Below are 26,954 nucleotides of genomic sequence, written 5' to 3'. Positions count from 1 at the left end.
TCGCGCCATTGCACTCCAGGCTGTATGACAGAGCTAGACTCCATCTCAAATAAATAAATAAATAAATAAATACAAAAATAAAATGGAGGCGACCCATTACGAGATGTCAGCCTAGCGGATGCTTTGGAAGGCGGTTTTGGCCCCGGTGGGGGCTGGCATGGGCTGGGACGGTTGCCCTGACCCCATACGTCCCCACCAGGAGCATGGCAGGAGGACTTGAGCTCTGGTGGGTGTGTTTTCTTTCCTCCCGGGCGTCTGGGCGTCTCCTTGGCTCCTGGCCGTGTTGATTTTCCCGTGTCTCTCACACCTTCCCCAGCCCCCACGCCACCTGGCTGCTGTGCCCCATCCCTGAGCCACCGCAGGACAGAGCTGGATTGAGTCCTTTGCCCCACAGATGGACCCTCGGCCTCAGGACGCCCCACACCCCTTGCCACCAGGAGGGCAGGACTGTTTTTGCCCCCTGCAGCCTCTTCCTCCTCCTGTTCTCTTCTCCCCCTCCCATTTATCCCCTGCTCTATTTTCCTCCTTCTTCTCCCACCTTTCCCCTTCCTTCCCCCCTCCTTTTCCAAGTCTTCCTTTTCCTCCTCTTTCCCCTCTTCTTCCTCCTGCCCATTTTCTCCTTCTTCCTCCCCCAATCCCCTTCCTTCACCTCTGCACCTGCCTGTGACACAGCAGGCACCAGGTCCACTTCTTTGTCTCTGTCCCACCTCCCCCACACGCAGTGAATACACTCCTGGGGCATCCCCTCTCTCCAGAGGCGTGACTCCATCTGGATCCAGGCGTGTGACTGCTCCTCCACCCCAACGCTAAGTGCCCTCCACGCGGCCAAGTGAGGAGCGGGCACTCAGCAGGCTCTTGGCAAATACTTCCGCAGGGGCATCCCCACCCTTCCTGGCAAGACACCAACTCCCCTCACCCCCCACTGACTGTCCACAAACCCTGTTTGCACAGGCGCCAGGTACACTGAGGGACGCAGTGGTGGGCATGTCAGTGCCTGACCTCGTGGAGCACACAGTGTGTGTGGGGGACCACAAAAGACTCAACACAAACAGGGTGGCATGGCACGGCATGGGGGGCAGGAGTGTTGGAGAAGGATGTGGGAGCCGCAGGCTAGTGACCCAGGGCAGGCCTTCCCACATTCCCGGCCTCAGAGTCCCCAGCTGCTCTGGTCTAATGCAACAGATGACGGGATCCGTCCAGCTCAGATGCCCCTGGCTCTAATAGGCTGCATCTAGTCTGGCACAGAAAGGTGCTGTGAAGCTCTTGGAAAGCGTGTCCTCTCTCTATGCTTCAGTTTCTCCCACTATGCAGAACATGGACTTGGAGGTGTTGGGTGGTGTGAATGCAGGGACATAGCAGACCAGGCTGGCTCAGCCACTCCTGACACCCCTTGGTCACATCAGTGGTCCTGAGATTAAAGTGGCCTGCATCTCTCTACTAGGGCGGGGATCTGAGTCCTGGCTCTACCATGTATCCTCTCTGGGCCCAACACTCATGGCTGGCCAGGAAGGGGCCTGTGACTCCCACCTGCTGTGATGTTCTTTGGATTTGGGGAGTCAAGAATCTATATTGCAGACCCAGGGAAGCCTTGAGAACAACAGGGCCCTGGTGGGGAGGGTTTAGGTGGGGCTGATGTAGGGACTCTGGACTCAGGGTCAGTTCAGACCAGGGATACCACAAAGGAGATGAGACTTATTGAGAGTCCAGAACTGGCTACATTGTAGACAGGGTGACCGTCCTTGCTGCCAGCACATCCTGCAGCTGTGTGACATGTGGCCTCTCTCTTCGTGCCGGGCTCTATGCTCCACATTTCAGTAAAGGATCTCCAAAAGGTGAAGATACTTCTTGTAGCTGATTAATATTTTCCAAAGGGTGTATCTCATCCCGGTTGCTTTTCTTACAATGTGTCACTGATGCTCCTCCGATTGAGCAGCACGGTCTGTGTGCCCCCACCTTGAATCTCAGCAGATCTTGCGACTGCCTCAACCAACAGAGTATGGCAGAAGTGTTCATCTGTGACTTCCAACGTTAGGTCATAAAAAGCAACATGATTCCACCCAGCTTGTTTCTCTCTCTCTTTCTCTCTCTCCCTCTCTCTGGCCACTCACCCACCATGATGGGAGGAAGCCCAGGCCTCATGTGGAGACCGCATGAAGGTGATCTAGCCAACAACTCCAGCTCTGGTCCCCACTAACCACCAGACATGTGAGAGAGTGAGCCTGTAGATGATTCAGCCCCCAGGCTTGGAGCCACCCCAGTGGACAAGTAGAACAGAAATGAACTGTTTCACCAACCCCGCCCAAACTGCAAAATAAATATTGTTGTTTCAGCCACTAAGTTTTGGGGTCATTTGTTACATAGCACTGGGTAGCAGGAATGCATGACCAATACTTATACAGCTTGGAAGTAGAAGGGCCGGGATTGACTTGAACCCAGGACTGCCTGATTCCAGAGCCTGTTGTGGTACCCAATTGGGCTGCGAAGTGCCCAGTGCAGGCACATAGTGTGTGCTGCAGAAAGCTCTACTCAAAAAAGACTGAAGCATTACATTGTAAGAATTATACAACATAAGAAGTGAAGATGCTGATTACCCAAGTGGAAAAAAGGTTTCATTTCTCCCATTCAAGCTGCTAAATTGACCAACGTGATGAAAACTGAATGGAGACTCACTCCTGGAAAGCTTCCAAGAGGAGGTGTGTTTTTTTCTTTTAGACAAAAGTTGTTTTGTTTTCTTTGTTTTCTTTTTTTTTTTTTTTTTCACTATACAAATGAAAGAAACAAGCAACTCTGGCTATGGGAGAATTAGAGGAACTGGTCAGGAAACCTCTTTAAACAGGGGAGTCAGGAAGGCCTCTTGGAGGAGGCAGCCTTTTTTTTTTTGAGATGGAGTCTAGCTCTGTTGCCAGGCTGGAGGGCAGTGGCGCAATCTCAGCTCACTGCAACCTCTGCCTCCTGGGTTCAAGCGATTCTCCTGCCTCAGCCTCCCTACTAGCTGGGATTACAGGCATGAGCCGCCACGCCCAGCTAATTTTTGTATTTTTAGTAGAGATGGGGTTTTGCCATGTTGGTCAGGATGGTCTGGATATCCTGACCTCGTGATCAGCCCACCTCGGCCTCCCAAAGTGCTGGGATTACAGGTGTGAGCCACTGCACCCAGCTGAGGAGGCAGCCTTTAAACTGAATTATTCTTTTTTTTTTTTTTTTTTTGAGACAGAGTCTCGCTCTGTCGCCCACGCTAGAGTACAGTGGTGCAATCTTGGCTCACTGTAAACTCTGCCTCCCAGGTTCACGCCATTCTCCTGCCTCAGCCTCCCAAGTAGCTGGGATTACAGGTGCCCGCCACCACGCCCGGCCAATTTAGAGACGGGATTTCACCGTGTTAGCCAGGATAGTCTTGATCTCCTGACGTTGTGATCCGCCTGTCTCTGCCTCCCAAAGTGCTGGGATTACAGGCCTGAGCCACCGTGCCTGTCCTAAACTGAGTTATTCAAGGAGTCACTGAATAGTTAGGGCCTTGCTTTTTTTTTTTTTTTTTTTTTTTTTTTGAGACGGAGTGTTGCTCAGGCTAGAGTGCCGTGGTGTGATCTTGGCTCACTGCAACCTCCACCTCCCGGGTTCAAGCTATTCTCCTGTCTCAGCCTCCCGAGTAGCTGGGATTACAGGCACCCACCACCACACCTGGATAATTTTTTGTATTTTTCGTAGAGACAGAGTTTGACTATGATGGCCAGGCTGGTCTCGAACTCCTAACCTCAAGATCTGCCCGCCTTGGCCTCCCAAAGTCCTGGGATTACAGGTGTGAACCACAGCGCCCAGCTGCTGCTTTGTTTGTTTGTTTGAGACAGAGTCTCACTCTGTTGCCCAGGCTGGAGTGCAGTTGCACGATCTCAGCTCACTGCAACCTCCGCCTCCCAAGCTCAAGTGATTCTCCTGCCTTAGCCTCCCGAGTAGCTGGGATTACAGGCGCCCACCACCATGCCTAGCTAATTTTTTTTTTTTAGATGCAGTCTCGCTTTGCCACCCAGGCTGGAGTGCAGTGGCACCATCTCAGTTCACTGCAACCTCCGCCTCCCAGGTTCAAGTAATTCTCCTGCCTCAGCCTCCCAAGTAACTGGGACTACAGGTGCCTGCCATCATGCCTGGCTAACTTTTGTATTTTTAGTAGAGACAGGGTTTCACCGTGTTGGGCAGGCTGGTCTCAAACTCCTGACCTCAAGTGATCCACCCACCTCGACCTCCCAAAGTGCTGGGATTACAGTTATGAGCCACAGTGCCTGGCCCACTTCTGTTTTCTCAATGAAGAATGAATGCAGTTGCCAGCCATTCAAGAGTAAGGGAAAGAAGAGATCTCAGAGAGTGAAAATCAAAACTTCCAGCACATGTCAGAGAGTGTCTGGTCATCTTATACTGACCTGAGGTTTAAAGGGGAGCCAGTCAGCCCAGTGAAGACTGGGTGTATTCCCTTTTAATCATTTTCTCTTTGCTAATTTCAAGTTTGATTTGCATAGCTGAAATCTTACTGCCTATGCAATTTTGTGTACTGCTTTTTCACTTAATAGGGTAGCAGAAGCATATCCCCACACATTTATAACACATTTATAAGCTCTTTGCAAACATCACTTTCATACTGAGAAATAATCCACTGGGCCAGGCGCGGTGGCTCACACCTGTAATCCCAGCACTTTGGGAGGCTGAGGCGGGCGGATCACGAGGTCAGGAGATCAAGACCATCCTGGCTAATACGATGAAACCCCATCTCTACTAAAAATACAAAAAAATTAGCCGGGCGTGGTGGTGCGTATACCTGTAATCCCAGCTACTCAGGAGGCTGAGGCAGGAGAATGGCTTGAACCCGGGAGGTGGAGGTTGTGGTGAGCCAAGATCATGCCATTGCACTCTAGCCTGGGCAACAAGAGGAAAACTCTGTCAAAACACACACACACACACACACACACAGAAATAATCCATTGAATTGATGATGTTCCATGAATCACCTCACCTTTCCCCCTTTTATTGGACACTTAAATTGTTTCCTGGATGACTATTGCAGTTCTGAAACAGGCAGCATGAGGTCTGGCCAAGAAGGCAAATTGCTGGTCACAGTGGCAGTGCATATAGTCCCAGCTACTGGAGACGCTGAGGCAAGACAATGGCTTGAGCCCTGGAGTTCTGGGCTAGAGTGCACTATGTTGATTTAGTGTCTGCACTAAGTTCAGCATTAGCATGGTGACCTCCCCGGAACAGGGACCACTAGGTTGCCCAAGGAGGAGTAAACTGACCCAGGTGAGAAATAGCAGATCAAAACTCCCATGCTGGACCAGGTGCGGTGGCTCATGCCTGTAATCCCAGTACTTTGGGAGGCCAAGGCAGGTGCATTGCTTGAGGTCAGGAGTTTGAGACCAGCCTGGCCAACATGGTGAAACCCTGTCTCTACTAAAAAATGCAAATTAGCTGGGCATGGTGGCACACACCTGTAGTCCCAGCTATTTGGGAGGCTGAGGCAGGAGAATTGCTTGAACCCAGGAGGGAGTGGTTGCTATGAGCCAAGATCATGCCATTCCACTGGATGACAGAAGGAGACTCCGTCAAAAAAAGAAAGAAAGAAAGAAAGAAAGAAAGAAAGAAAGAAAGAAAGAAAGAAAGAAAGAAAGAAAGAAAGAAAGAAAGAAAGAAAATTTAAAATAGGCTGAGTGCGGTGGCTCACACCTGTAATGTCAACAGTGGAGGCTGAGGTGGGAGGCTCACTTGAGACCAGGAGTTCAAGACCAGCCTTGGCAACATAGTGAGACCCTGTCTCGACAAAAATAAATAAACAAAAGAAATTAGCAGGGCATGATGGCGCATGCCTGTAGTCCTAGCTACTCAGGAGGCTGAGGGAGGAGGATTGTGTGAGCCCAGGAGACTGGCTGCACTGAGCTGTGATCATGTTATTACACTCCAGGCTGAGTAACAGAGCAAGAACCCGTCTCAAAAATAAAGTAAGATAGATAGATAAATAAATAAATAAATAAATAAATAAATAAATAAACATATAAAAAGAAGGTAAACTTCAAGGCCTCAGCGTCCAGACATCTGTCAGGCCCTCTGGTATCTGGAATTCCATCATAGAAGTTTTTGTTGCTGTTGTTGTTGTTGTTGTTTTGAGACAGAGTCTTGCTCTGTTGCCCAGGCTGGAGTGCAGTGGTGTGATCTCAGCTCACTGCAACCTTTGCCTCCTGGGTTCAAGCGAGTATCCTGCCTCAGCCTCCCAAGTACATGGGACTACAGGCGTGTGCCCCCACAACCAGCTATGGTTTTTTTTTTGTATTTTTAGTAGAGATGGGATTTTGCCACGTTGGCCAGGATGGTCTTGAACTCCTGACCTCAAGCAATCCACCTGCCTCGGCCTCCCAAAAATATTAGGATTACAGGTGTGAGCCAATGCGCCCAGCCTTTTCTTTTTTTTTCTTTCTTTTTTTTTTTTTTGAGTCAAAGAGTCTCACTCTGTCTCTCAGGATGGAGTGCAGTGGCGTAATGTCGGCTCACTGCAACCCCCGCCTCCTGGGTTCAGGCGATTCTCCTGCCTCAACCTCCCAAGGAGCTGGGACTACAGGCATGCGCCACCACACTCAGCTAAATTTTTTTTTGTATTTTTAGTAGAAATGGGGTTTCGCCATGTTGGCCAGGCTGGTCTTGAACTCCTGACCTCAGGTGATCTGCCCCTGTTGGCCTCCCAATGTGCTGGGATTACAGGCATGAGCCACCGTGCCCAGCCTCCATCATGGAAGCTTTCTAGCATCTGGTTATGTGGCAGTTGATGTTGTTGCCAGATCACACGCTGAGTTTTCCTGACCATGAGGACAAATAATGGGACAGCAAGGCAAACCCCACTGGCTTCTCAAAGCGCTCAGCGGTTCAGGTGTTGAGCTTGGAGGAGGGGTGGCTAGAAGTGCTAGGCATGCGATCCCCAAGCCGTTTATAGCTTAAACACACATTGCAACAGCCATGTTTGAGGTGGCAACAGGGCCCTTCGCTTACTTGTTTTCCCCATAATACATGTCCTTTTGGCATGCCACACTTCCCGGAGGGAACATTGCCCCAGGACACCCGGCCATGAGCAGGGCATCTGGGGACCCAGGTCCTCTCCACCAAGTCCAGCAGAACAGGGTCTCTTCCAGCTGTGGGAAGATGGCACAAGCCATCTGTGAAATGGTGGGCTCACCCACCTAACAGGCCTGTGACCTGGGCGCATTCCCCAGGGATTCCCACCCCAGGGGCAGGCTACTGAAGCCCCTTTGAGCTTTGAAGTTCTGTGAGTCAACAGCAGAGCAGTCATGGAGAGCTTACTGTGAGCTGGGGACGGAGAAGTAGTCCCCTCTTCAGTGGAGCGTCTACTGCATGCTCAACATGGCTTCCTGTGTGTAACCTTACCTAATGTAGCCACGGTCCAGTGAGAAGCGTCCTCATCTCATCTGAGAGGGAACCAGCAGGGGCCGAGCCTACCAGGCCTGGAGCACAGGGTGACTGACGGAGAACCCCACAACCTCACCCTTTCCTGTAGTGTTTGTAGACCACAGATTTTATTTTCTTTTATTTTTGAGACAGGGTCTCACCCTGTTGCTCAGGCTGGAGTGCAGTGATGTGATTTCAGCTCATTGCAGCCTCGACTTTCCCAGGCTCAGGTGATCCTCCCATCTCAGCCTCCCAAGTAGCTGGGACTACAGGCATGTGCCACCACACCCGGCTAATTTTTAAAAATTTTTTTTGTAGAGATGGAGTTGCATTGTGCCATGTTGTCCAGGCTGTTCTCAAATTCCTGGGCTCAAGCGATCCTCCCACCTGAGACTCCCCAAATCCTAGGATTACAGGTATGAGCCACCATGTCCAGTCATATCGCAGATTTTAACCTCAAGGGAATGGTCTTCAGTGGTGAGCATCAAGCTCCAGGACCTGGCGTCTGGCAGCTGTGGTGAGAGGCTTCAGGAGAGCCAAGATGCCTGGTATCCCCACCCCTTCGGGCTGTTGGGGGCAGGGCTGGGGGCCAGGGGGATGGCAAGGTCTTGTTTGTGTGTGCTTGTGGGATTTGAGTTTCTGATGTGTCGTAATCACTGCCAGGCCTTCCCAGTTGGAACCAGAGTGGGCACAGGGCCAAGGCTTGCTGCCCTCTGGGCAGATATAAGAGCTAGGGAGGAGAGCCTGGAGCCAGAGCCGGGGCAGAGGGCCAGCCACCTACCCGGGGACCAGGGATCGGAGCTAAACCGGCCGCACACAGACCACCAGGTGGGCAGGGTCAGTGCCATGTGTGGCCCCCTCTCTGGGGATCAGGGAGATATGCTAAAGGCTGGGTGAGTAAATCCTTCCACGGCTCCCCTATTTCCCTTCTCCCTCTGAGTTCCTCACCCTGCAACTGACCAAGTGACTGCCTGTCCCAGAGGCACCCAGGTGGAGGCTGAGGGGCCACTTGTCAGGGATTCGAACCTTAGACTCTCAAAGAGTCAGTGTAGGGAGATTGTAATAAGTATTGCCACTCACCCAGCACCCACAAACAACATAAGGTACTGTTATCTCTCCAAACCGAGGTCAGTAGGTTGGATGCCTGGCTTAGCACCCTAGCTCTCTAGGATTTAACTTCATTTACTCTTACAAGCAGCCCTGATGTAGGTGTATATATTAATATTTACAGGTGAGGTGACTGAAGCACAGAGATGTAAAGTAATTTTCCCAAGGCCACACAGCAAAGTAAGTGACAAAACCAGGATTTGAACTCCCTGACTCCAGAGCTTGTCCTCTTAACTGATGTACTACAATGTCAAGTGACTGATGAGCTCCTTCTCTTTTCTGAATGGCAGTTTCCTTATCTCTAGTCCGAGGGTTTTAAGGTTTGATGATCAGAAAGATACTACCTTGAGCTTCCCTAAAAGTACTCGGACATGGGTCAACTTTAAGCACCTGGGTAACTTTGTTGGAAACACTTATCAAGAACTATGTGTATGGCCTTTGATCCAGCATTCAACTTTTGAAATTTATCATAAAGGGTGCAATCAGTTTTATGAACAACGTTCATTGCAGTTTTGCTAAGAATTAGAGAAAACAGCAGGGGGAACAAATGCTGAATGTCCCGTGATTAAATACTGCGCAGCCGCTCAAGGAATCACGCACTCCAAGAGCGTGGGGTGCCTTGGAGAATTCTTGATTGTTGTTAGTAGAAAAAGTACTTTATAAAACTGTGTGGTTGGACGGGCGCAGTGGCTCATGCCTGCAATCCCAGCACTTTGGGAGGCTGAGGCGGGCAGATGACCTGAGGTCAGGAGTTCGAGACCAGCCTGACCAACATGGAGAAACCTCGTCTCTACTAAAAATACAAAAATTAGCTGGGTGTGTTGGCGCACGCCTCTAATCCCAGCTATTTGGGAGGCTGAGAGAGGAGAATCTCTTGAACCCGGGAGGCAGAGGTTGCAGTGAGCTGAGATCATGTCACTGCACTCCAGCCTGAGCGACAGAGCAAGATTCTGTCTCAAAAACAAACAAAAAAAACAAACAAAAAAAACTGTGTGGTCAATATGGTATGAACACATGGTGTGATCCCTTTGCAAATGTGTATACATGTGTCTATGTGAAATAAATATAAAAGACTGAAACATACACCCTTGGGGGTTAAGAGTTTATTTGTGACAGATAGAATTGTGAACATTTTTATATTCTTATTCTTTTCTGGTTTCTCAAATCTTCTACAATATCTAAATATCACTTTTTAATTAGAAAAAAAAAAAAGCTTTGGCCAGGCAAGGTGGCTCATGCCTGTAATCCCAGCACTTTGGGAGGGTGAGGCGGGCAGATCACCTGATGTCAGGAGTTCGAGACCAGCCTGACCAACATGGAGAAACCCCATCTCTATTAAAAATATAAAATTAGCTGGGTGGAGGCTGAGGCAAAAGAATTGCTTGAACCCGGGAGGCGGAGGCTGCGGTGAGCCCAGATGGCGCCACTGCACTCCAGCCTGGGCAACAAGAGTGAAACTCCATCTCAAAAATAAATAAATAAATAAATAAATAAATAAATAAATAAATAAATAAATNCCATCTCAAAAATAAATAAATAAATAAATAAATAAATAAATAAATAAATAAATAAATTTAAAAAAATCTTTTAAAATAATCTATTCTTTTCTTTTCTTTTTTTTTTTTTACTGAACATTAACAAAAGTTTATTTATGTTTCAATTTAGAATTGCATCTGTTCCCCCCACCCCCATCTGAAACTAAATATGGAAAAAGAAACAAAGACTTAGTAAAGAAACTTTCTGTTAAATGACAAGCAAAGCAATGATGAAAGCCTAAAATATATCTATGTTTAGGATACAAAGTAAAAATAGCTTTTTTTTTTTTTTGAGACAGGGCCTCACTCTGTCGCCCAGGCTGGAGTGCAGTGGCGCAATCTCGGCTCCCTGCAGCCTCCTCCCCTCAGGCTCAGGTGATCCTCCCACCTCAGTCTTCCGAGGAGCTGGGATTAAGGCACACGACACCACGGCCAGTTAATTTTTGTTTTGTTTTTTTTGTAGAGACAGGGTTTCACCATGTTGCCCAGGCTGGTCTCAAACTCCTGGACTCAAGTGATCCACCTCCCTCAGCCTACCGGCATGAGCCACCACACACAGCCAGATTATTCTTTTGATCTAGGCATGCCCCCTTCTAGCTTCCGTTCTAACGCACTCATCGGCGTGGAGAGGGAAGTGAATGGCAGCCTGTCAGTCCCGCAAAGGCTTCTGAGATTATCTGGTTCAACATGTTACGTGTGTTAAAACTGAGGCTCAGGAGTTCAAATGGGCTTATGCAAGGTCATACGGGGAACTAGAGGCCCCAGACCTCCAGCCTGGGCCTTAGTCATCTGGCCAATGGCCCACAGTCCCCAGGCCAGGCTGCCAGAAGGGCAAGGAGGTGAAAAGGAATTGCAACTAGAATTTATGGTGTATATACATGTTAGATGCTAACTGCAATGAGGCCTTGAACGCCGAGTTGCTCACAGACCCACCCAGCAGCAGCTCGGCCTGGGAGTGACAGGTGAGAGGGAGCAAAGGGCAGCTGGGGTGGGCATGGAGCTGGCTGGGTGTGTCCCAGGCCTCTCCCTCTCATCTCTAGGCCTCACCTATCAGCGCTTCCTTCCTGGGCAGGGCTGAGGATTCACTCACTGCCCACGGCCGGCCGGGCAGGGACAGGAGAATGAGAGGCCTCCGCTGGCGTTACACTCGGCTGGTAAGGGTTCCAGCTCCGGCTGTGGTGCAGGTTAGGAGGTGGAAGGAGGCGAGGTCTCTGGCAGGCTGGGGCCTGGGCTAGGGTTGGATGCGGGTGGTGACTTGTTCCCCTCTCCAGTCCTTCCCTGGCAGGCGTGTGGTTTGGAGCAAGGACTGACTCAGGAACGTGGGGTCTTAACCCCCCTGCTCCAAGGTCCTCAAGGAGGACAGACCAATGTCTCTGTCCCTTCCTCCCTGGAGTGGGTGCTGGATGGAGCTCTGTTCAGAGCCACACACAGCTAGACCCTGCCTCAGGCCTGAGCCTGGAGAACAGAGCGGGGCAGGAGAGGGGGTCCTGTCCATCTCTCAGCCCCTGAGAAGTCTCTTCTTCCTGGGAAAAGCCTGCAAGGTCATTGTGTGGAGGCACGTGCACACATACATATACACACTCACACACATACACATGCAAACACACACACTCAAATGCACTCACACACACACACGCACTCAAATACACACATATACACTCAAATGCACTCACACACTCAAACACACATACAGACATACACACATTCAAACACACACACTAAACATGCACACGCTCACAAACACTCTGGTACAGAGTGGAAGCTCAATTGAATGACTGAGTGAATAATGATGCCTCTGATGGATGTACATATTTACACCATCCCAACTCACACAAACACGTTGATATATAAGTACACACATTTACACTCAGTACCTCCTCACACTGATGTGCCTACACAACTCTATTCCAAGCCAACACACAATTCACATAGACAAACACATTTTACACGAACTTACACATATGATCTCACATATGACTGCGTGCATCATTTCACGGGCTTCATGGGGAAACCTTTGGGCTTCATTTTCTTCCTTTGGAAAATGCTGATAAATAAGCCGGGGGTGGTGGCTCACGCCTGTAATCCCAGCACTTTGGGAGGCCGAGCCAGGCGGATTACCTGAGGTCAGGAGTTCGAGACCAGCCTGGCCAACATGAGGAAACAGGCATGCTGGTGGGCATCTGTAGTCCCGGCTACTTGGGAGGCTGAGACAAGAAAATTGTTTGAACCTGGGAGCTGGAGGTCACAGTGAGCCAAGATTGCACCACTGAACTCCAGCCTGGGTGACAGAGCAAGATCCTGTCTCAAAAAAAAAAAAAAAAAAAAAAAAAAGATGAAGAAGAAGAAATACACAGAGATCACAGACAGCGTCTGAATACACTGAACACTGAATACACTGAACACACTGAACACACTGAACACAGGCCTGGGCGAGGATGGGCTTTTTGTTGTTTTCATTATTTAATGTACAAACACACACAATTGAAGCTCCCAGGGCTGGGCTACCATCTGCCTTCTCCTCTGCTCCCAAGCTTAGAACTTGATCCCTGACACCCACCCAGGATCCAGGGCAAACAGGCCGACAAACTGCAGGGCCCATGGCCCCATCTGAGCCTTGTGGGGTGCTGGCGGGGGTCGGGGGACTGTGCTGCAGCCCTGAGCCGGCAGGGACCAGGGAGGAAGCAGGCTAGCAGCAGGGGCAGCATCCTGTCTGTCGTGGAAACCCCCAAATACTCTGGGCTGGGCTGGGGGTTACAGGCACATGGGCAGGGAGTGATGAGGGGGCCCGAGGAGGCTCCTGGGCTCAGGAGATGGTAGAAGTTGGGACCTCCTGTCCCTTGACCCACTAGGCCTCTTTGTGTTTTCACAGCCTACCCAGGTGGAGGACACCCTGTCTGGGGAAGAGGGTAACAAGGAGGAAGAGGAGGAGGAGGCAGCTCCAGACCCGGCTGCTGCTCCTGAGGATCCCATGGTGCCCCAGCTGACAGAAGCCAGCCAAGTTTTGAGTGCCTCAGATATTAGGCAGGTCCGGACACTGCCCATGGCACAAGAATTTCAGCCCTAAACCTGAGTCTCACCCTCCTGCCCTATACCAGCCACACCCAGGGGCACCTAGAGTCATCCTTGCTCTGTTCTCATCATGCATTACTTCTGGCAAATTGCTCCTTCTCTCGGGGCTTTGCTTCCTTTCTTGTAAAATCATCCAGTGTTGCTAGCACCTCCCTCTACACTGGGCCAGGAGGTTAAGGAGGTAAAGAAAGAGGCTAGGACAGGCGCGGTGGCTCATGCCTGTAATCCCAGCACTTTGGGAGGCCAAGGCAGGGGGATTGCTTGAGGCCAGGAGTTGACCAGCCTGGCCGACATGGCAAAATCCTGTCTCTACTAAAAATACAAAAATTAGCCGGGCGTGGTGGTGCACACCTGTAGTTTCAGCTACTTGGGAGGCTGAGGCACGAGATTTGCTTGGACCCAGGAGGCAAAGGTTGCAGTGAGCTGAGATTGTGTCGCTCTACTCCGGCCTGGGTGACAGAGTGAGACTCTGTCTCAAAGGAAAAAAAGGAAAGAGACTAATTCCTACATAGAACCAGCCCTTGGGAACTGAGGCCAAAGTTGGAGAGGGGGGAGTGGATGAGACAATGGATCAGGAGGAGGGGTTCAGCATCTTTCCTATTCTCTGGCCTCTGGGGGCCGGGGTGACCGAGCAGAAACAGTCCTGAGAGTCCTGACCCGGGTTCAAATCCTGGCTCTGCCATTCACTACCCATGTGAGCTTTGGGCTAGTTGTTCCACCTCCCTGAGCCTCAGTTTCCTCATCTGTAACATGGGAATAACAATCCTTATCTCCGAGGGCTATTGCTAATGGCATGAAAGTCCCTAGAATCAGCAAACTGCTCTATCACCTATAAAGCACTGGGCTGGATGCACGGTGGCTGTCCAAGCCCATCCCCAGGATATGGCAGGAGGGAGCAAGAACTCCTCCATTCACCTCCAGCCCTATCCCCAGCTCAGCTTTCACTTCCCACCAAGAGTCACCGGCCATCCCTGGAGTCTGGTCTTCTGCACGTCGAGGGACGGTTTCAGCCTGCAGAGCCTGTACCGGCGGATGGAGGGCTGCAGCGGGCCAGTGCTGCTGGTGCTCAGGGACCAGGACGGGCAGGTGAGCTGGGCAGGGGTGCCACCTGAGGCTCTGGGGGCACCCCACCAGGTACCCGTGGGCCCTGACCCAGGGCAGCTCAGGGACAAGCAGACAGAGTGAAAGACTAAGTCACCTGTAATGGACACTGATGATGGCAATGGGACCTGCCCACTCAGAGCCATTCCCCCATTTATGCATTCAACACATCTACATGGGGCGCCTTCTGTGTGCCAGGTGAGAGGTGGGATAGAGCAGAATCAACCCAGAAGCAGCCCCAGCTCTCTTGGAGCTAATGGTCTAATAGGGGAAGGGTCAGACAATTAAGCAAATAATCATTTGACTGTAAAACTGCATCTTCATCCTCAGAAGTAGAAGACAGTGTGGGGGTTGCTGGGCACGGTGGCTCACACCTGTAATCCCAGCACTTTGGGAGGCTGAAGCAGGAGAATTGCTTCAGTCCAGGAGTTCAAGACCAGCCTGGACAACATAGCCAGACCCTGTCTCTAAAAAAAAACCAAAACCAAAAACAAACAACAACAACAAAATTAGCCAGGTGTGGTGGTGTTTGCCTATAGTCCCAGCAACTGCAGCTGGGGGCATTGTAGGTGGGTTGAGGCTGCAGTGAGCAATGATCACACCACTGCATTCTAGCCTGGGTGACAGAGTGAGACCCTGTCTGAAGGAAAAAAAAAAAAAATATATATATATATACACACACACACACACACACACACACACACACACACACACTGGCATTAAACTGATGTCAGAAGGAAATATACCAAAATATTAAGAGTGATTATCTTGGGGAAGAATGAGGGGGATTGGGAGATGGCTTTACTTTTTTTATTTTGCTTCTCTATAACTGCTACTTTTTTCCATGATTACTTGCATAGAATGAATATATATATACATAAATATACACACACACACACACACACATATATATATATATATAATTTTTTTTTTTTTAGATGGAGTCTCGCTCTGTCACCCAGACTGGAGTGTAGTGGCGTGATCTCGACTCACTGCAACCTCCACCTCCTGGGTTCAAGCGATTCTCCTAACTCAGCCTCCCAAGTAGCTGGGATTACAAGCGCCCACCACCACACCTGGCTAATTTTTGTATGTTTAGTAGAGACAGGATTTCGCTATGTTGGCCAGGCTGGTCTCGAACTCCTGACCTCAGGTGATCAGCCCACCCTAGTCTCCCCAAAGTGTTGGGATTACAGGCGTGAGCCATTGCACTCGGCCTAGAGTAAGGATATTTAAGAAAAAGGAGGGCCCTGACCGCCCAGAGGAGGAAGCCAGCAGGACCTCTTCCTTGGGGAGCATTAAGGGAAAGGATGCATGAGGATTCCTGCTCTTGGGTGTGGAGCCCCCACGCCCCAGCTCTGCCCTAGCTTCCCAGGTGCCCTCTAGGATGAGCCTGTATTACTAAACCCGAAGAATGAGGGTCGTCAGAGGACCCCCAGCTCCCCTCCAGCTGCAGACTGCAACTTCCGCTTTCCAGATATTTGGAGCCTTCTCCTCCTCGGCTATCCAACTCAGCAAAGGCTTCTATGGTACCGGCGAGACATTCCTCTTCTCCTTCTCACCACAGCTGAAGGTGATGTTCCCAACCTTCCGTGGGGGGAGTGGGGCTTGTGGCGAGACAAAGCTCCTGGGGTCCCAGTGGCCCCCAGCTCCATCCTCCACGATGGGCTGCCTGGTGTGCCACTATCTTTCCACAGGGGTAATGAGCAGGGCAGTGGTGGGCAGAGCATCCCCCTTGACCTGTCTGTCCTGCATTTAAAACATACTTGGTGGGTTTGGCCGGGCGCAGTGGCTCACGCCTATAATCTCAGCACTTTGGGAGGCCGAGGCGAGTGGATCACTTGGTCAGGAGATCGAGACCATCCTGGCTAACATGGTGAAATCCTGTCTCTACTAAAAATACAAAAAATTAGCCCGGCGTGGTGGCGGGCGCCTGTAGTCCCAGCTATTCGGGAGGCTGAGGCAGGAGAATGGCATGAACCCGGGAGGCGGAGCTTGCAGTGAGCCGAGATAGAGCCACTGCACTCCAGCCTGGGCCACAGAGCAAGACTCCGTCTCAAAAACAAAACAAAACAAAACATATTTGGTGGGTCTCTGGCAACCGCTGACTGGCTGAGAGGAGGGAGGACCATTCTTTCCAGGCACAGGCTGGGAAGACAAGATAGACCTGAGGGCGTGGTGGCAGGACGACGAAGGACACAGCCAGTGGCTTCTCAGGAAGCATGGGGGCCAGGCACCGTGGCTCATGCCTGTAATCCTACTTTGGGAGGCCAACGAAGGTGGACTGCTTGAGTCCAGGATTTCAAGACCTGCCTGGGCAACATAGCGAGACCCCATCTCTACAAAAAATACAAAAATTAGCCAGACACGGTAGAGCACACCTGTAGTCCCAGCTACTTGAGAGGCTGATGCGGAGGATCGCTTAAGCCTGGAAAGTTGAGGCTGTAGTGAGCTGTGATCACACCACTGCATTCCAGCCTGGGCAACAGAGCAAGACCCTGTCTCTAAAAAAAAAAAAAAAAGAAATACAGGGTGAGGTCATTGCTGGAGGAAGGTGAAGGATCGGGTATCGCAGTCATCACAGGTGTGGGAAGGGAGGAAAGCCTGCTGGAGAACACCGGAGCAGCAGAAGTGCCGCTGGGCCGTGCGAGTGGCGGCTTGGGTTGTGAGGTTAGGGCGCCGCCACTTCTGTGCCTGCTTCTTCAGCAGCATCGGCTGCTCGGCGCAGGCCTGCAGAGAGGGGACACCAGAGAGTGGACTGCAGAGAGCGGGCAGCCAGGGTTAGGGGTTTTGCCCAACTGGTTTAACAGCGGCAGAGAGGGAAAGGAAGTTGAAGGGAGTGACAATACAACATGGACCACAGAACCTGGTCTCGATCTCCTGACCTCGTGATCCGCCCGTCTCGGCCTCCCAAAGTGCTGGGATTACAGGCTTGAGCCACCGCGCCCGGCCAAGATAGAAAGTCTTGAAGTCCTCCTTAACTGTCTTTCACAACTTCACATCTGAACTGTCAGCGAATCCTGACAGCTCTGCCTTCTCTCTATATTCAGGATCCACCACTGCCATGTCCTTTGCTGGCATCTTGGTTCAAGCCACCATCATTACTTGTGTGTCCCTGCTATTGCCTCCTAAAAGGTCTCTCACTGCCTCCACTTCAGTCAGCACAGTAGCTGGAGCGATCCTTTCAAAAGGGAAGCCAGGGTAGGGCGCGGTGGCTCATGCCTGTAATCCCAGCACTTTGGGAGGCCGAGGTGGGTGGGTCACTTGAGGTCAGGAGTTTGAGACCCATCTGGCCAACATGGTGAAACCCCAGCTCTACTAAAAACACAAAAATTAGCCAGGCATGGTAGTATGCGCCTGTAATCCCAGCTACTCGGTAGGCTGAGGCATGAGAATCTCTTGAACCTGGAGGAGGCGGAGGTTGCAGTGAGTTGAGATCGTGCCACTGCACTCCAGCCAGGGTGACAGAGTGAGACTCTGTCTTAACACAAATTAAAAAAAAGGTGGGGGGAAGCTAGAACTCACAGCTTGTCACTCCTTGGCTTCCTCTTTCACTTGGGGAAGAGCCAAAGTGTGTCCAATGATCTACATCCCTACGCCTTCTGGCCTCTCTCTGAATGGCATTTCTTGCTACTTTTCCTTTCTCTCACTCTGCTCCAACCACACTGGCCTCTGAGCTGGTCCACAAACATGGAACTTCACGTCTTTAATATAAATAAAGAGAAATAAAACAGGGTCTAGCAGGAAGGGCCACTTCAGATAGGGTGGTCCAGGAAATTTCTCTGAGATGACATTTGGGCTGAAGGATGAGAGGTGGGCCCTCTGAGGATCTGGGGGAAGAGCATTCTGGGCAGAGGGGTTCTAGGGCAGGAATGGGAATGGGCTTTGGGTGTTCCAGGGATGGAAGGACTGGTGTAGCTAATGTGTAGTCAATAAGGGGGAGAAGGGGCCAGAGAGAAAATCAGGGGTTAGAGCTGGCTGCACTTTTAAGTTTTGATAGTTTTTTTTGTTGTTGTTTTTTAGAGTTGGGGTCTTGCTCTGTTACCCACGCCAGAGTGCAGTGGTGCAATCATAGCTCACCGTAGCCTCCACTCCTGGGCTGAAGTGATCCTTCCACCTTAGCCTCCCTAATAGCTGGGACTATAGGTGCACACCACCATGACCAGCTAGGTTTAAAAAAATTTTTTTAGGGCCAGGCACAGTGACTCACGCCTGTAATCCCAGCTCTTTGGGAGGCTGAGGCAGGCAGATCATGAGGTCAGTAGGTTGAGACCAGCCTGGGCAACATGGTGAAACCCGTCTCTACTAAAAGCTGGGCGTGGTGGCGCGTGCCTGTAGTCCCAGCTACTCGGGAGGCTGAGGCAGGGGAATCGTTTGAACTCTGGAGGCGGAGGTTGCAGTGAGCCGAGATTGCGCCACTACACTCCAGCCTGGTGACAGAGCGAGACTCCGTGTCAAAAGAGAGAAAGAGAAAAAAAAATTTTTAGAGATAAGGGAGGGTCTTACTTTGTTGCCCTGGTTGGTCTAGAACTCCTGACCTCGAGGAAACTCCTGGCCTCAAGCGATCCTTCTGCCTCAGCCTACTGAGTAGCTGGGATTACAGGTGCACACCATCACACCTGGCTAGTTAAAAAATTGCTGGGATTACAGGCATGAGCCACTGCACCAGGCCCAGGCTGCACTTCTGGCCATTGTTAAGTTGAATTTTATCCCCACTGCAATGGGAAGCCATTGGAGGACTTAGGCAGAGGAAACATCTGATTTGGACGTCGAACAGATCAGGCAGATTGCAGTGTGGGTATGGCTGTAGGTACAGACAGGGGAGGCAGAGGGACCAGCTGGGAGGCTGTGATCCAGGCAGAGGACGGGATAGAAATGGCGGCAGGCAGGCTATGTCTAGAGCTGCGAGGCTTGTGGATGAGCTGGATGTGAGGCAGCGCTGAAGCGCAGGCGGGCTGGTGTTGTCCGGGTGAGAGGCGACGATGAGTTACTTAATGGCAGTATCAGTCCCCACTCCTGGCCTGGATTGCTCCCCTCCTCCCTGCAGCTTTGGAAGCAGGAAGCCTCAGAGGTTGTTGTCCTATTCTAGAACAAAGTGGCTTCTAGGCTGTAGGAATTCAAACTAAAGGGCATGTGGCGGTGACTCCAAGGAGACTGAGAAGAGAAACTCCAAGATCCCTGAACCCGGAGTCCCACCTGCGGCTCGGCTGCGGCCTGGATGCTGTTCCCGCCACAACATTGCCACCCAGTGGTTCGGGGTCAAACTGCAAGGGCGGGACTCGCTCCCGTAGTAACCTGAGCCTTTCCCTATCACCCAGGTCTTTAAGTGGACTGGAAGCAACTCTTTCTTTGTGAAGGGAGACTTGGATTCACTGATGATGGGCAGTGGCAGGTGAGTGTCTCAGTCCTCCTGAGTCTTGGGGTGGTCTGTGTTCTGGTCCCTTTCCCTCTGCTGAACTGCTGGGCGAGGCTGCCCTTGATGCAATGGGGAGGCTGGTGGGAACTCTCAGGCTGTTCCCTTCATTGCTCAGCCTCCCAGCCAACCCCCTCACCCTCACACTAAGCCAGTATTAAGCAGAAAGGATGTATGAGTGCCCCCACCGAAGTGTTACAGCTGGTGACAGTTTAGTCTGAATGTATGCAACTTTTGGAATTCCACATGGTTGGATGAGGCTAGCGTCAAGAGATGAGTGTGCCTCGTTTTTCCATCAGCCCAGGAATTGCAGGGGACATAACTCATTGCAGGAGCCTCCTTCGGTGAGGACAGGGGGTAGAGAGAGGTAGGAAAAAAAAGTTGATCTCATCCTGGTGTGACCTTCACATTCAGGGGGCATGCATCTTATCCTGAGGGCAGGGATGACAGCATTGCTTGATTAGTACCAGGCAAATTCTTTGCTCTCCCAACTGCCTGAAAAGCCTCCATTGAGGGGCAGCTTGGCAGAGAACACATCAGCCATTGCTGATCTGCAGGAATTCACTTCCTAGCTCCGGCTGAGGTTTTCTATCAAATAAGGGGATTAGAATGGATGCTCTGAAGTATTTGGGCTCTTAGAGTTTGCACCCCGAGATGTACTAGCTTTGGTTAAAGAATTGCCATTTTTAATTTTTATTTTTTTATTTTTTTTGAGACAGAGTCTCGCTCTGTCGCCCAGGCTGGAGTGCAGTGGCGTGATCTCAGCTCACTGTAACTTCCCCCTCCCAGGTTCAAGTGATTCTCCTGCCTCAGCCTCTGGAGTAGCTGGGACTACAGGTGCCCACCACCATGCTCGACTAATTTTTGTATTAAGAACTGCCATCTTGGGCCAGGATCATGCCTGTAATCCCAGCACTTTGGGAGGCCAAGGTGGGCAGATCATGAGGTCGGGAGATCGAGGCCATCCTGGATAACACGGTGAAACCACGTCTCTACTAAAAATACAAAAAATTAGCCGGGCGTGGTGGCTGGCGCCTGTAGTCCCAGCTACTTGGGAGGCTGAGGCAGGAGAATGGCATGAACCCAGGAGGCGGAGCTTGCAGTGAGCCGAGATTGCACCGCTGCACTTCAGCCTGGGCAACAGAGCGAGACTCCTACCGAAAGAAAAAAAATTGCCATCTTGGCCGGGTGCGGTGGCTCATGCCTGTAATTCCAGCACTTTGGCATGAGACGGGCAGATCACTTGAGGTCAGGAGTTCGAGAGCAGTCTGGCCAATGTGGTGAAACCCCGTCTCTACTAAAAAATACAAAAATTAGCTGAGCATGGTGGCAGGCATCTGTAGTCCCAGCTACTCGGGAGGCTGAGGTGGGAGAATTGCTTCAACCTGGAAGGCGGAGGTTGCAGTGAGCTGAGATCACACATTGCACTCCTGGGCGACAGAGCAAGACTCTGTCTCAAAAAAAAAAAAAAAAAGAATTGCCACCTTAAAAATGCTCCAAATGTTCTAAAACTGGGCTGTGGTGACAGTTGCGCCACTGTATATACTTATTAAAATACTGAACTGTTCAAAAATACTCTTAGTCAGGTGTGGTGGCTCACGCCTGTAATCCCAGCACTTTGGGAGGCCAAGGCAGGCAGATCGCTTGAGGTCAGGAGTTCAAGACCAGCCTGGCCAACACAGCAAAACCCCATCTCTACTAAACGTACAAAAATTAACCAGGTATAGTGGTGGGTGGCCTGTAATCCCAGTTACTCGGGAGGCCGAGGTAGGAGAATTGCTTGAACCCGGGAGGTAGAGGTTGTGGTGAGCCAAGGTTGTGCCACTGCACTCCAGCCTGGGTAACAAAGCAAGACTCTGTCTCAATAAATAAATAAACAAACAAATAAACAAATACTCTCAACCCCATGGGGAACAATGTGCTGAGTCCCTAGTAATTCAGTATAAATTGCTTTAAGGGGAGGTAAGACAGGTGAAACTGGGCTGCCGTCCTGGCATGGCCAAGAGCTGATTGGCATGGCCAATCTGTGGCAGAGCCTGAGGGTTTCAGCACACAGGAGTAAGCTGCACCAAGACTGTCCTCTTCTCTAGTGGCCGGTTTGGGCTGTGGTTGGATGGAGACTTGTTTCACGGGGGAAGCTCCCCTTGCGCAACCTTTAACAACGAGGTGCTGGCCCGGCGGGAGCAGTTCTGCGTCCAGGAGCTGGAGGCCTGGCTTCTCAGCTGATGGCCCTGTGGCAACAGGTACTCAGCCCTGCTCACGATGCCACCCAGGCCTTCCAGACACACGGCAGCCTGTGCTGTTCGAAACACAGATGCTGAAGGGCCCTAGAGTTGGCTGAGGCTGCTGGCCAGCCTCCTTGTGGCCTGGGGACCCAAGATACAGGTGGGGGCAGGCACTGCTGTTTTGCAGAGGTGACTCTGAAGGATTAAAAGATGCTTACACCTTACCCAAGCAGCACCGAGACCCTCAGCTAACAGGGCCTTAGAAAACTAAGAAAAATCCGCATCCCTTCCCATGCTAGTGCCTGCCTCCTGGCAAACGGAAGATTTTTCACTATGCTGTTCCCCGCCAGCTACTGAACGAGGAAAACCAACCTCATGAACATTATCATTTTAGAGGTTCTACAACGAATTCATGTTTATAGTAGAAAAACCAGAAGACATTAAAAAAAATGAAAATTGCCTAAAATTCAACCCCCCCAACTCTAACATTTTCATGTATATCCTTCCAGACAATGTTCCATGAATATGTGTGTGTGTGTATTCTTACAGAAACGGGATTCTACTCTGTATGTGTGGGAATGATTTTAACTTACAGAATATTGTCAAACCTTAGAAACCCGGGCTTGAGCACTGGAACTAATAAAGACTCTAGCAGCATCATTCCTCCTCTGGCCTGCTGCAGAACGTTGAGGCCCTTTTGTCTGCCACCAGTGCCAGGTTCTTGTGAATCTGCTATTTAATTTCATGAGGAAGGTATGAAAGGAGCAAATGAGTAATATGCATATTCAGACAAGGAGGTCGAAAGCTTTGTGGAACACAACTTTCAAGATGGAGATACATTCACGAAGCTTTATTGCAGCTGTTTCCCTTACCCAGTTGAAGTGGCCAGTCATTTTAATTTGCAGTTCTATTTACATTCCCAGGGTAACCACGTTCAGTAACTCTCTAGAGGCTAAGCTGTTAAAATTTCCATTTTTATACAAATAGCGAAGATGTTTCTTTCCTTTTTTTTTTTTTTTTTGTTTGAGACAGAGTTTCGTTCTTGACTCCCAGGTTGGAGTGCAGTAGCGATCTTGGCTCACTGCACACTCCACCTCCCCGGTTCAAGTGATTCTCCTGCCTCGGCCTCCCGAGTAGCTGGGATTACAAGCACACACCACCACAATTTCGCCTGGCTAATTTCTGTATTTTTAGCAGAGACTAGGTTTCGCCATGTTGGCCAGGCTGGTCTCGAACTCTTTACCTCAAGTGATCCGCCCACCTCGGCCTCCCAACGTCCTGGGATTACAGGTGTGAGCCACTTCGCCTGGCCAAGATGTTTCTTAAGGAAAATGTAACCTTGTAAATAGCGCAGAGTTATCATAATGAAAACAGTTGCAAAGAACATAAAGTACAGCTGCCTTACATGTAACAAAAGATGCAAACAAAATCCATTCAAGTTGTTTCACAGACAGCACAGTGACACAGTATTAGGACTACAGAATCTCAGAGTAAATCACAATGATTTAAAGGTAAGATACACAGAAATAAAATGACTTTAACACAATATGACATTCCTGAGGCACCTTGGCTAAAATGGGAATGACTTAGTGCCATGGCTGACCTCACTTGTGCGTTGCTGAGCCCATATGTGAACAGATTGCCCCAATACCATGGTAGGCATGAGAGGAGAAGGGTTTTAACTATTCTCTTATGAATTGTAACCAACCCCTATTATCTACTGATGGATGGAGTGGAGGGGGGCGGTGGGGGGGTGGGGTGATCATACAGGATGGCAGACATTCCAGGTACTCTTCACCCCAGTGTGGACGGAACAGAATCTGGCTACACGGTGGCCAGTGACAGACTACTGGGAAATCTGCTGGCCTGTGGTCTGAGTTCCCCTACACGCTCAGGCTGCCCCTCACTCCCAGTGTGCCAGGGAGGCTTAGTCCGGGGAGCACCAGAGCGGAAGACATTCGGGGCTCATGGCTCCTATCCCCACTAGCCTGCATCTTCAGCACCCTCTGGCCACCACCAGCTTTGGCTCTAACTGCAGACTTTTTTTTTTTTTTTTGAGACGGAGTCTCGCTCTGTCACCCAGGCTGGAGTGCAGTGGCTCTATCTTGGCTCACTGCAAGCTCCGCCTCCTGGGTTCATGCCATTCTCCTGCCTCAGGAGACTACCACGCCTGGCTAATTTTTTGTATTTTTAGTAGAGATGGGGTTTCACCATGTTAGCCAGAATGGTCTTGATCTCCTGACCTTGTGATCCGCCCGCCCCGGCCTCCCAAAGTGCTGGGATTATAGACATGAGCCACCGCGCCTGGCCCTGCAGACTTTGTTCTTGGTGAATTGCTATAGAACTGGGAATAAGGTGTGCCCTGGGCACAGGGACACTGCCCCACCAAGGTGATGCCCCCTCCACTGCTGGGAAAACGAAGTTACCTAGGGGAGCCTGGAACCCACTGGGCAGTCACTAATTTCCCCACAGGCAGTGCAGTGTTTGCACTTTTTTTTTTTTTTTCTTTTTTTTTGGAGATGGAGTCTCACTCTGTCACCCAGGCTGGAGTGCAATGGCGTGATCTTGGCTCACTGCAACCTCCGCCTCCCAGTTTCAAGCGATTCTCCTGCCTCAGCCTCCCAAGTAGCTGGGACTACAGGTGCACGCCGCCATGCCCGGCTAGTGTTTGCTCTTAAATACACAAAATGCACCGAACCAGCAAAAACAAAGTCCCAGGTCTGAGGAGCTCTGAGGATGGTGCCTGTGACAGCCTCTAGCCAGCTCTCCAGGATACTCAGAGAGCAGGTCAGGGGAGGCTCTCTCCAGGCGGGGCAGTGGGAAGGCCCTCTGGACCGGGGGAGTGAGTGTTCAGGAGACAAAGGCACTGCCCAGGTCTGGAACCGCCACGGAGCCAGGGCACAGCCTAGTTTGGGGCATTCCTCTGTCACTGGGGGTAGGGATCTCCCAACAAGAGGCGGCTTTAGGCTCCACTCATGAGGAGGCCTGAGCTCTCAGATCTTCCCCAAAACCTAATCAGGCCTCTCACCAGTGTGTTGGAGGCCACTCCTGGCCATCATCTCCAACTGTTTACCTCAACTTGGCAGCTTGTAGGAGGCTAAAAGGGTGAGGGGAGGTGTTTTCACCTATGCTTGAAGAGGACTGTCCTCAAACTTGAAGTGATAGGGAACTCTTCACTGGGGTAGGATTTGATGTTTTGTTTTTAGCCATGTTTGTCTATGACAAGGTCAACTTCTAATTCCAATTTGTACCCTTGTCTCATTTCTACATTAAAAACAAAAAACAATCATCCGTCATAAAAGTTCAGAGTAAGCTGGGTGTGGTGGCACGTGCCTATAGTCCCAGCTACTTGGGAAGCTAAGGCAGGAGGGTCACTTGAGCCCAGGAAAGTGCGAGTCCAGCCTGGGCAACAGAGCAAAACCTTGTCTTTTAAAAAAGAAAAAAAAGAGAGTTCAGAGTAGATAAAAGAGTTGTTATTCTAAGAAAATAGACTACCGAAAGAGAAAGACTTTAATAATATTAAAAATAGGCAAGGTAATACTTTTCATAGTATAGTAAGATTTGCCTAATACCATCTTATTTCTTTGATTAAAAATTACTTAGCTTCAGCATGCGTGTACATTCAAACTACAAAATTAAAGCATGAGTTATCATAATTTTGCAGAATTCTATGAGCGAAGCCCCTAAATGAATTGTGCAGGGGAGGGAGTTTGTAAATAGCCGACTACAGACATTCACCTTGGGTCATCTTTAAAAAGCTGGAGTCTGCTTTTGGAGGCTTCTCGGAGGCGAGTTGGACTTTGGACTGAAGTCCTGTAGTTCCATTCCTTTTTCTGAGGTGTTATGAGTGGGGCTATAACATCGCCATCCTATTAGAAGGACAGAGAAAAACAGAGAACAGAGAAAAGCCAGTTTCCATCATCTTATTTGTGAGTGAAAGTCTCAGGTGTGCACATCCTCATCTTGCATATAGATTGCTTCTAGATGTCCTCACTCCAGGGAAACTCCAAATTACCTATGCCCTGTGGTTGGGACCAATTAGAAACACTACAGTCTTATGCAGGAAGAGCCTTCATGAAAACAGACACTGGCCTCTGCAGAGATGACGGGAAGCAGCATACCACTGCCCACCTCTATGGCCTCCTTCACACACCTTCATGGAGCACAAACCCTGTCCTGTTTGCCCAGGAGAAAGACAGGATGCACTGAACCCTTAGGTTCTCTCTCGCCTGGTCCCCTCTGTAATAAATGGCCCAGGTCTACAAGATGGCAAAGAAGGGGAGAAAAGACAGTATGTACCTGCAGAATTAAAATTTTTCTCTGTATCAAAGCTCTAACGTTGGCCCCATCAGCATAGGCTCCAGCCAAAGGACCTCCTCCACCCAAAATAAGGGAGAGATCCAAAGGGAGGTGATACAATGACCTGAAACCACAGAGGTAAGAAGAAGCAAGGCCTCCTAATACTCGACTCTATGCTAACTGTTCTGAACTTGTGTGTAGATCCTCTTTGGTTACGAGAGGATGCAGGATCTTGGAGAGCTTCTGTTGTATCAGGAATACAATGCTGGTAGGAGGATTCGTGCTCCTCATCTGCCTGTTTGCTCCCAGATCCATTCTTCACTCCTCCTCTCCCTACTCTGTTTCACTGGAGCCAGTCCGGTAAATTACATCTCTCAGCTCCCATGCCTGCTGGTTTCCAGTTAGGTTTGGTCTCTCTGGTGGGAGACGAGGTGAGAAGAGGGCAGAGAAATCAGGTTATTTCTCTCCCTACCTCCTCTGGCATGAGCGGCAGTGGCAGTGACTCTTTTGTGGTTCTAGCTTCTGCAGGTGGCCCCAGCTCCGGGACTCCCACCTGCTCCCTTGGTCTCTCCTATCCTAGAGGTGGTAGCAGCTTCCTGCTTTTGAATCACCATCCTCTGTACTCATTTAGCTCTGCCAGAACTTTTGTATCTCATCCCCCATGTTAAATTTCTTCTGTTGAACCACACTGGATCTGACTTGATAGAACCATTAAAAACAGTATTTTAAAAATTTATCATTATTATGTTTTTGAGATGGAATCTTGCTCTGTCA

General features: G+C 50.3%; 2 protein-coding genes across 4 annotated transcripts in view; one reads left to right on the top strand and one right to left on the bottom strand.

Moving 5' to 3' along the window:
• The first annotated feature begins 11,146 nt into the window (after window positions 1-11,146).
• Window positions 11,147-26,906, top strand: TLDC2 (TBC/LysM-associated domain containing 2). Of its 2 annotated transcripts, XM_025399038.1 has the most exons (7): window positions 11,147-11,227; window positions 12,943-13,098; window positions 14,076-14,228; window positions 15,721-15,816; window positions 19,562-19,635; window positions 21,747-21,899; window positions 25,546-26,906. In XM_025399038.1, the coding sequence occupies exons 1-6, from the start codon at window positions 11,195-11,197 to the stop codon at window positions 21,880-21,882; spliced, it is 648 nt and encodes a 215-aa protein (XP_025254823.1). In that variant the 5' UTR covers window positions 11,147-11,194; the 3' UTR covers window positions 21,883-21,899; window positions 25,546-26,906. The 2 variants fall into 2 exon arrangements, with proteins under 2 accessions (XP_025254823.1, XP_025254824.1); XM_025399039.1 differs by lacking the exon at window positions 15,721-15,816.
• SAMHD1 (SAM and HD domain containing deoxynucleoside triphosphate triphosphohydrolase 1) overlaps window positions 25,374-26,954 on the bottom strand; it is a 58,296-nt gene continuing 56,715 nt past the window's right edge. For both annotated transcript variants that reach the window (XM_025399035.1, XM_025399036.1), the window contains one exon: window positions 25,374-25,750. In XM_025399035.1, coding sequence (XP_025254820.1) covers window positions 25,616-25,750 — 135 coding nt within the window. In that variant the 3' untranslated portion in view covers window positions 25,374-25,615. The remainder of the gene's footprint in view (window positions 25,751-26,954) is intronic.

This window comes from Theropithecus gelada, chromosome 10, assembly GCF_003255815.1.
Source record: "Theropithecus gelada isolate Dixy chromosome 10, Tgel_1.0, whole genome shotgun sequence".
Classification (NCBI taxonomy): domain Eukaryota; kingdom Metazoa; phylum Chordata; class Mammalia; order Primates; family Cercopithecidae; genus Theropithecus; species Theropithecus gelada.
The sequence above is the reverse complement of the archived record's forward strand: the minus strand, read 5'-3'. Positions and strand labels throughout refer to the sequence as shown.

Bases quoted from the DNA above. Each gene is read 5' to 3' on its own strand.
- TLDC2 (XM_025399038.1), top strand. From the start codon at position 11,195: ATGAGAGGCCTCCGCTGGCGTTACACTCGGCTG. The intron at 13,099-14,075 runs GTCCGGACACTG...CCCTATCCCCAG, and splicing joins GTGCCTCAGATATTAGGCAG to CTCAGCTTTCACTTCCCACC. The intron at 14,229-15,720 runs GTGAGCTGGGCA...TCCGCTTTCCAG, and splicing joins TCAGGGACCAGGACGGGCAG to ATATTTGGAGCCTTCTCCTC.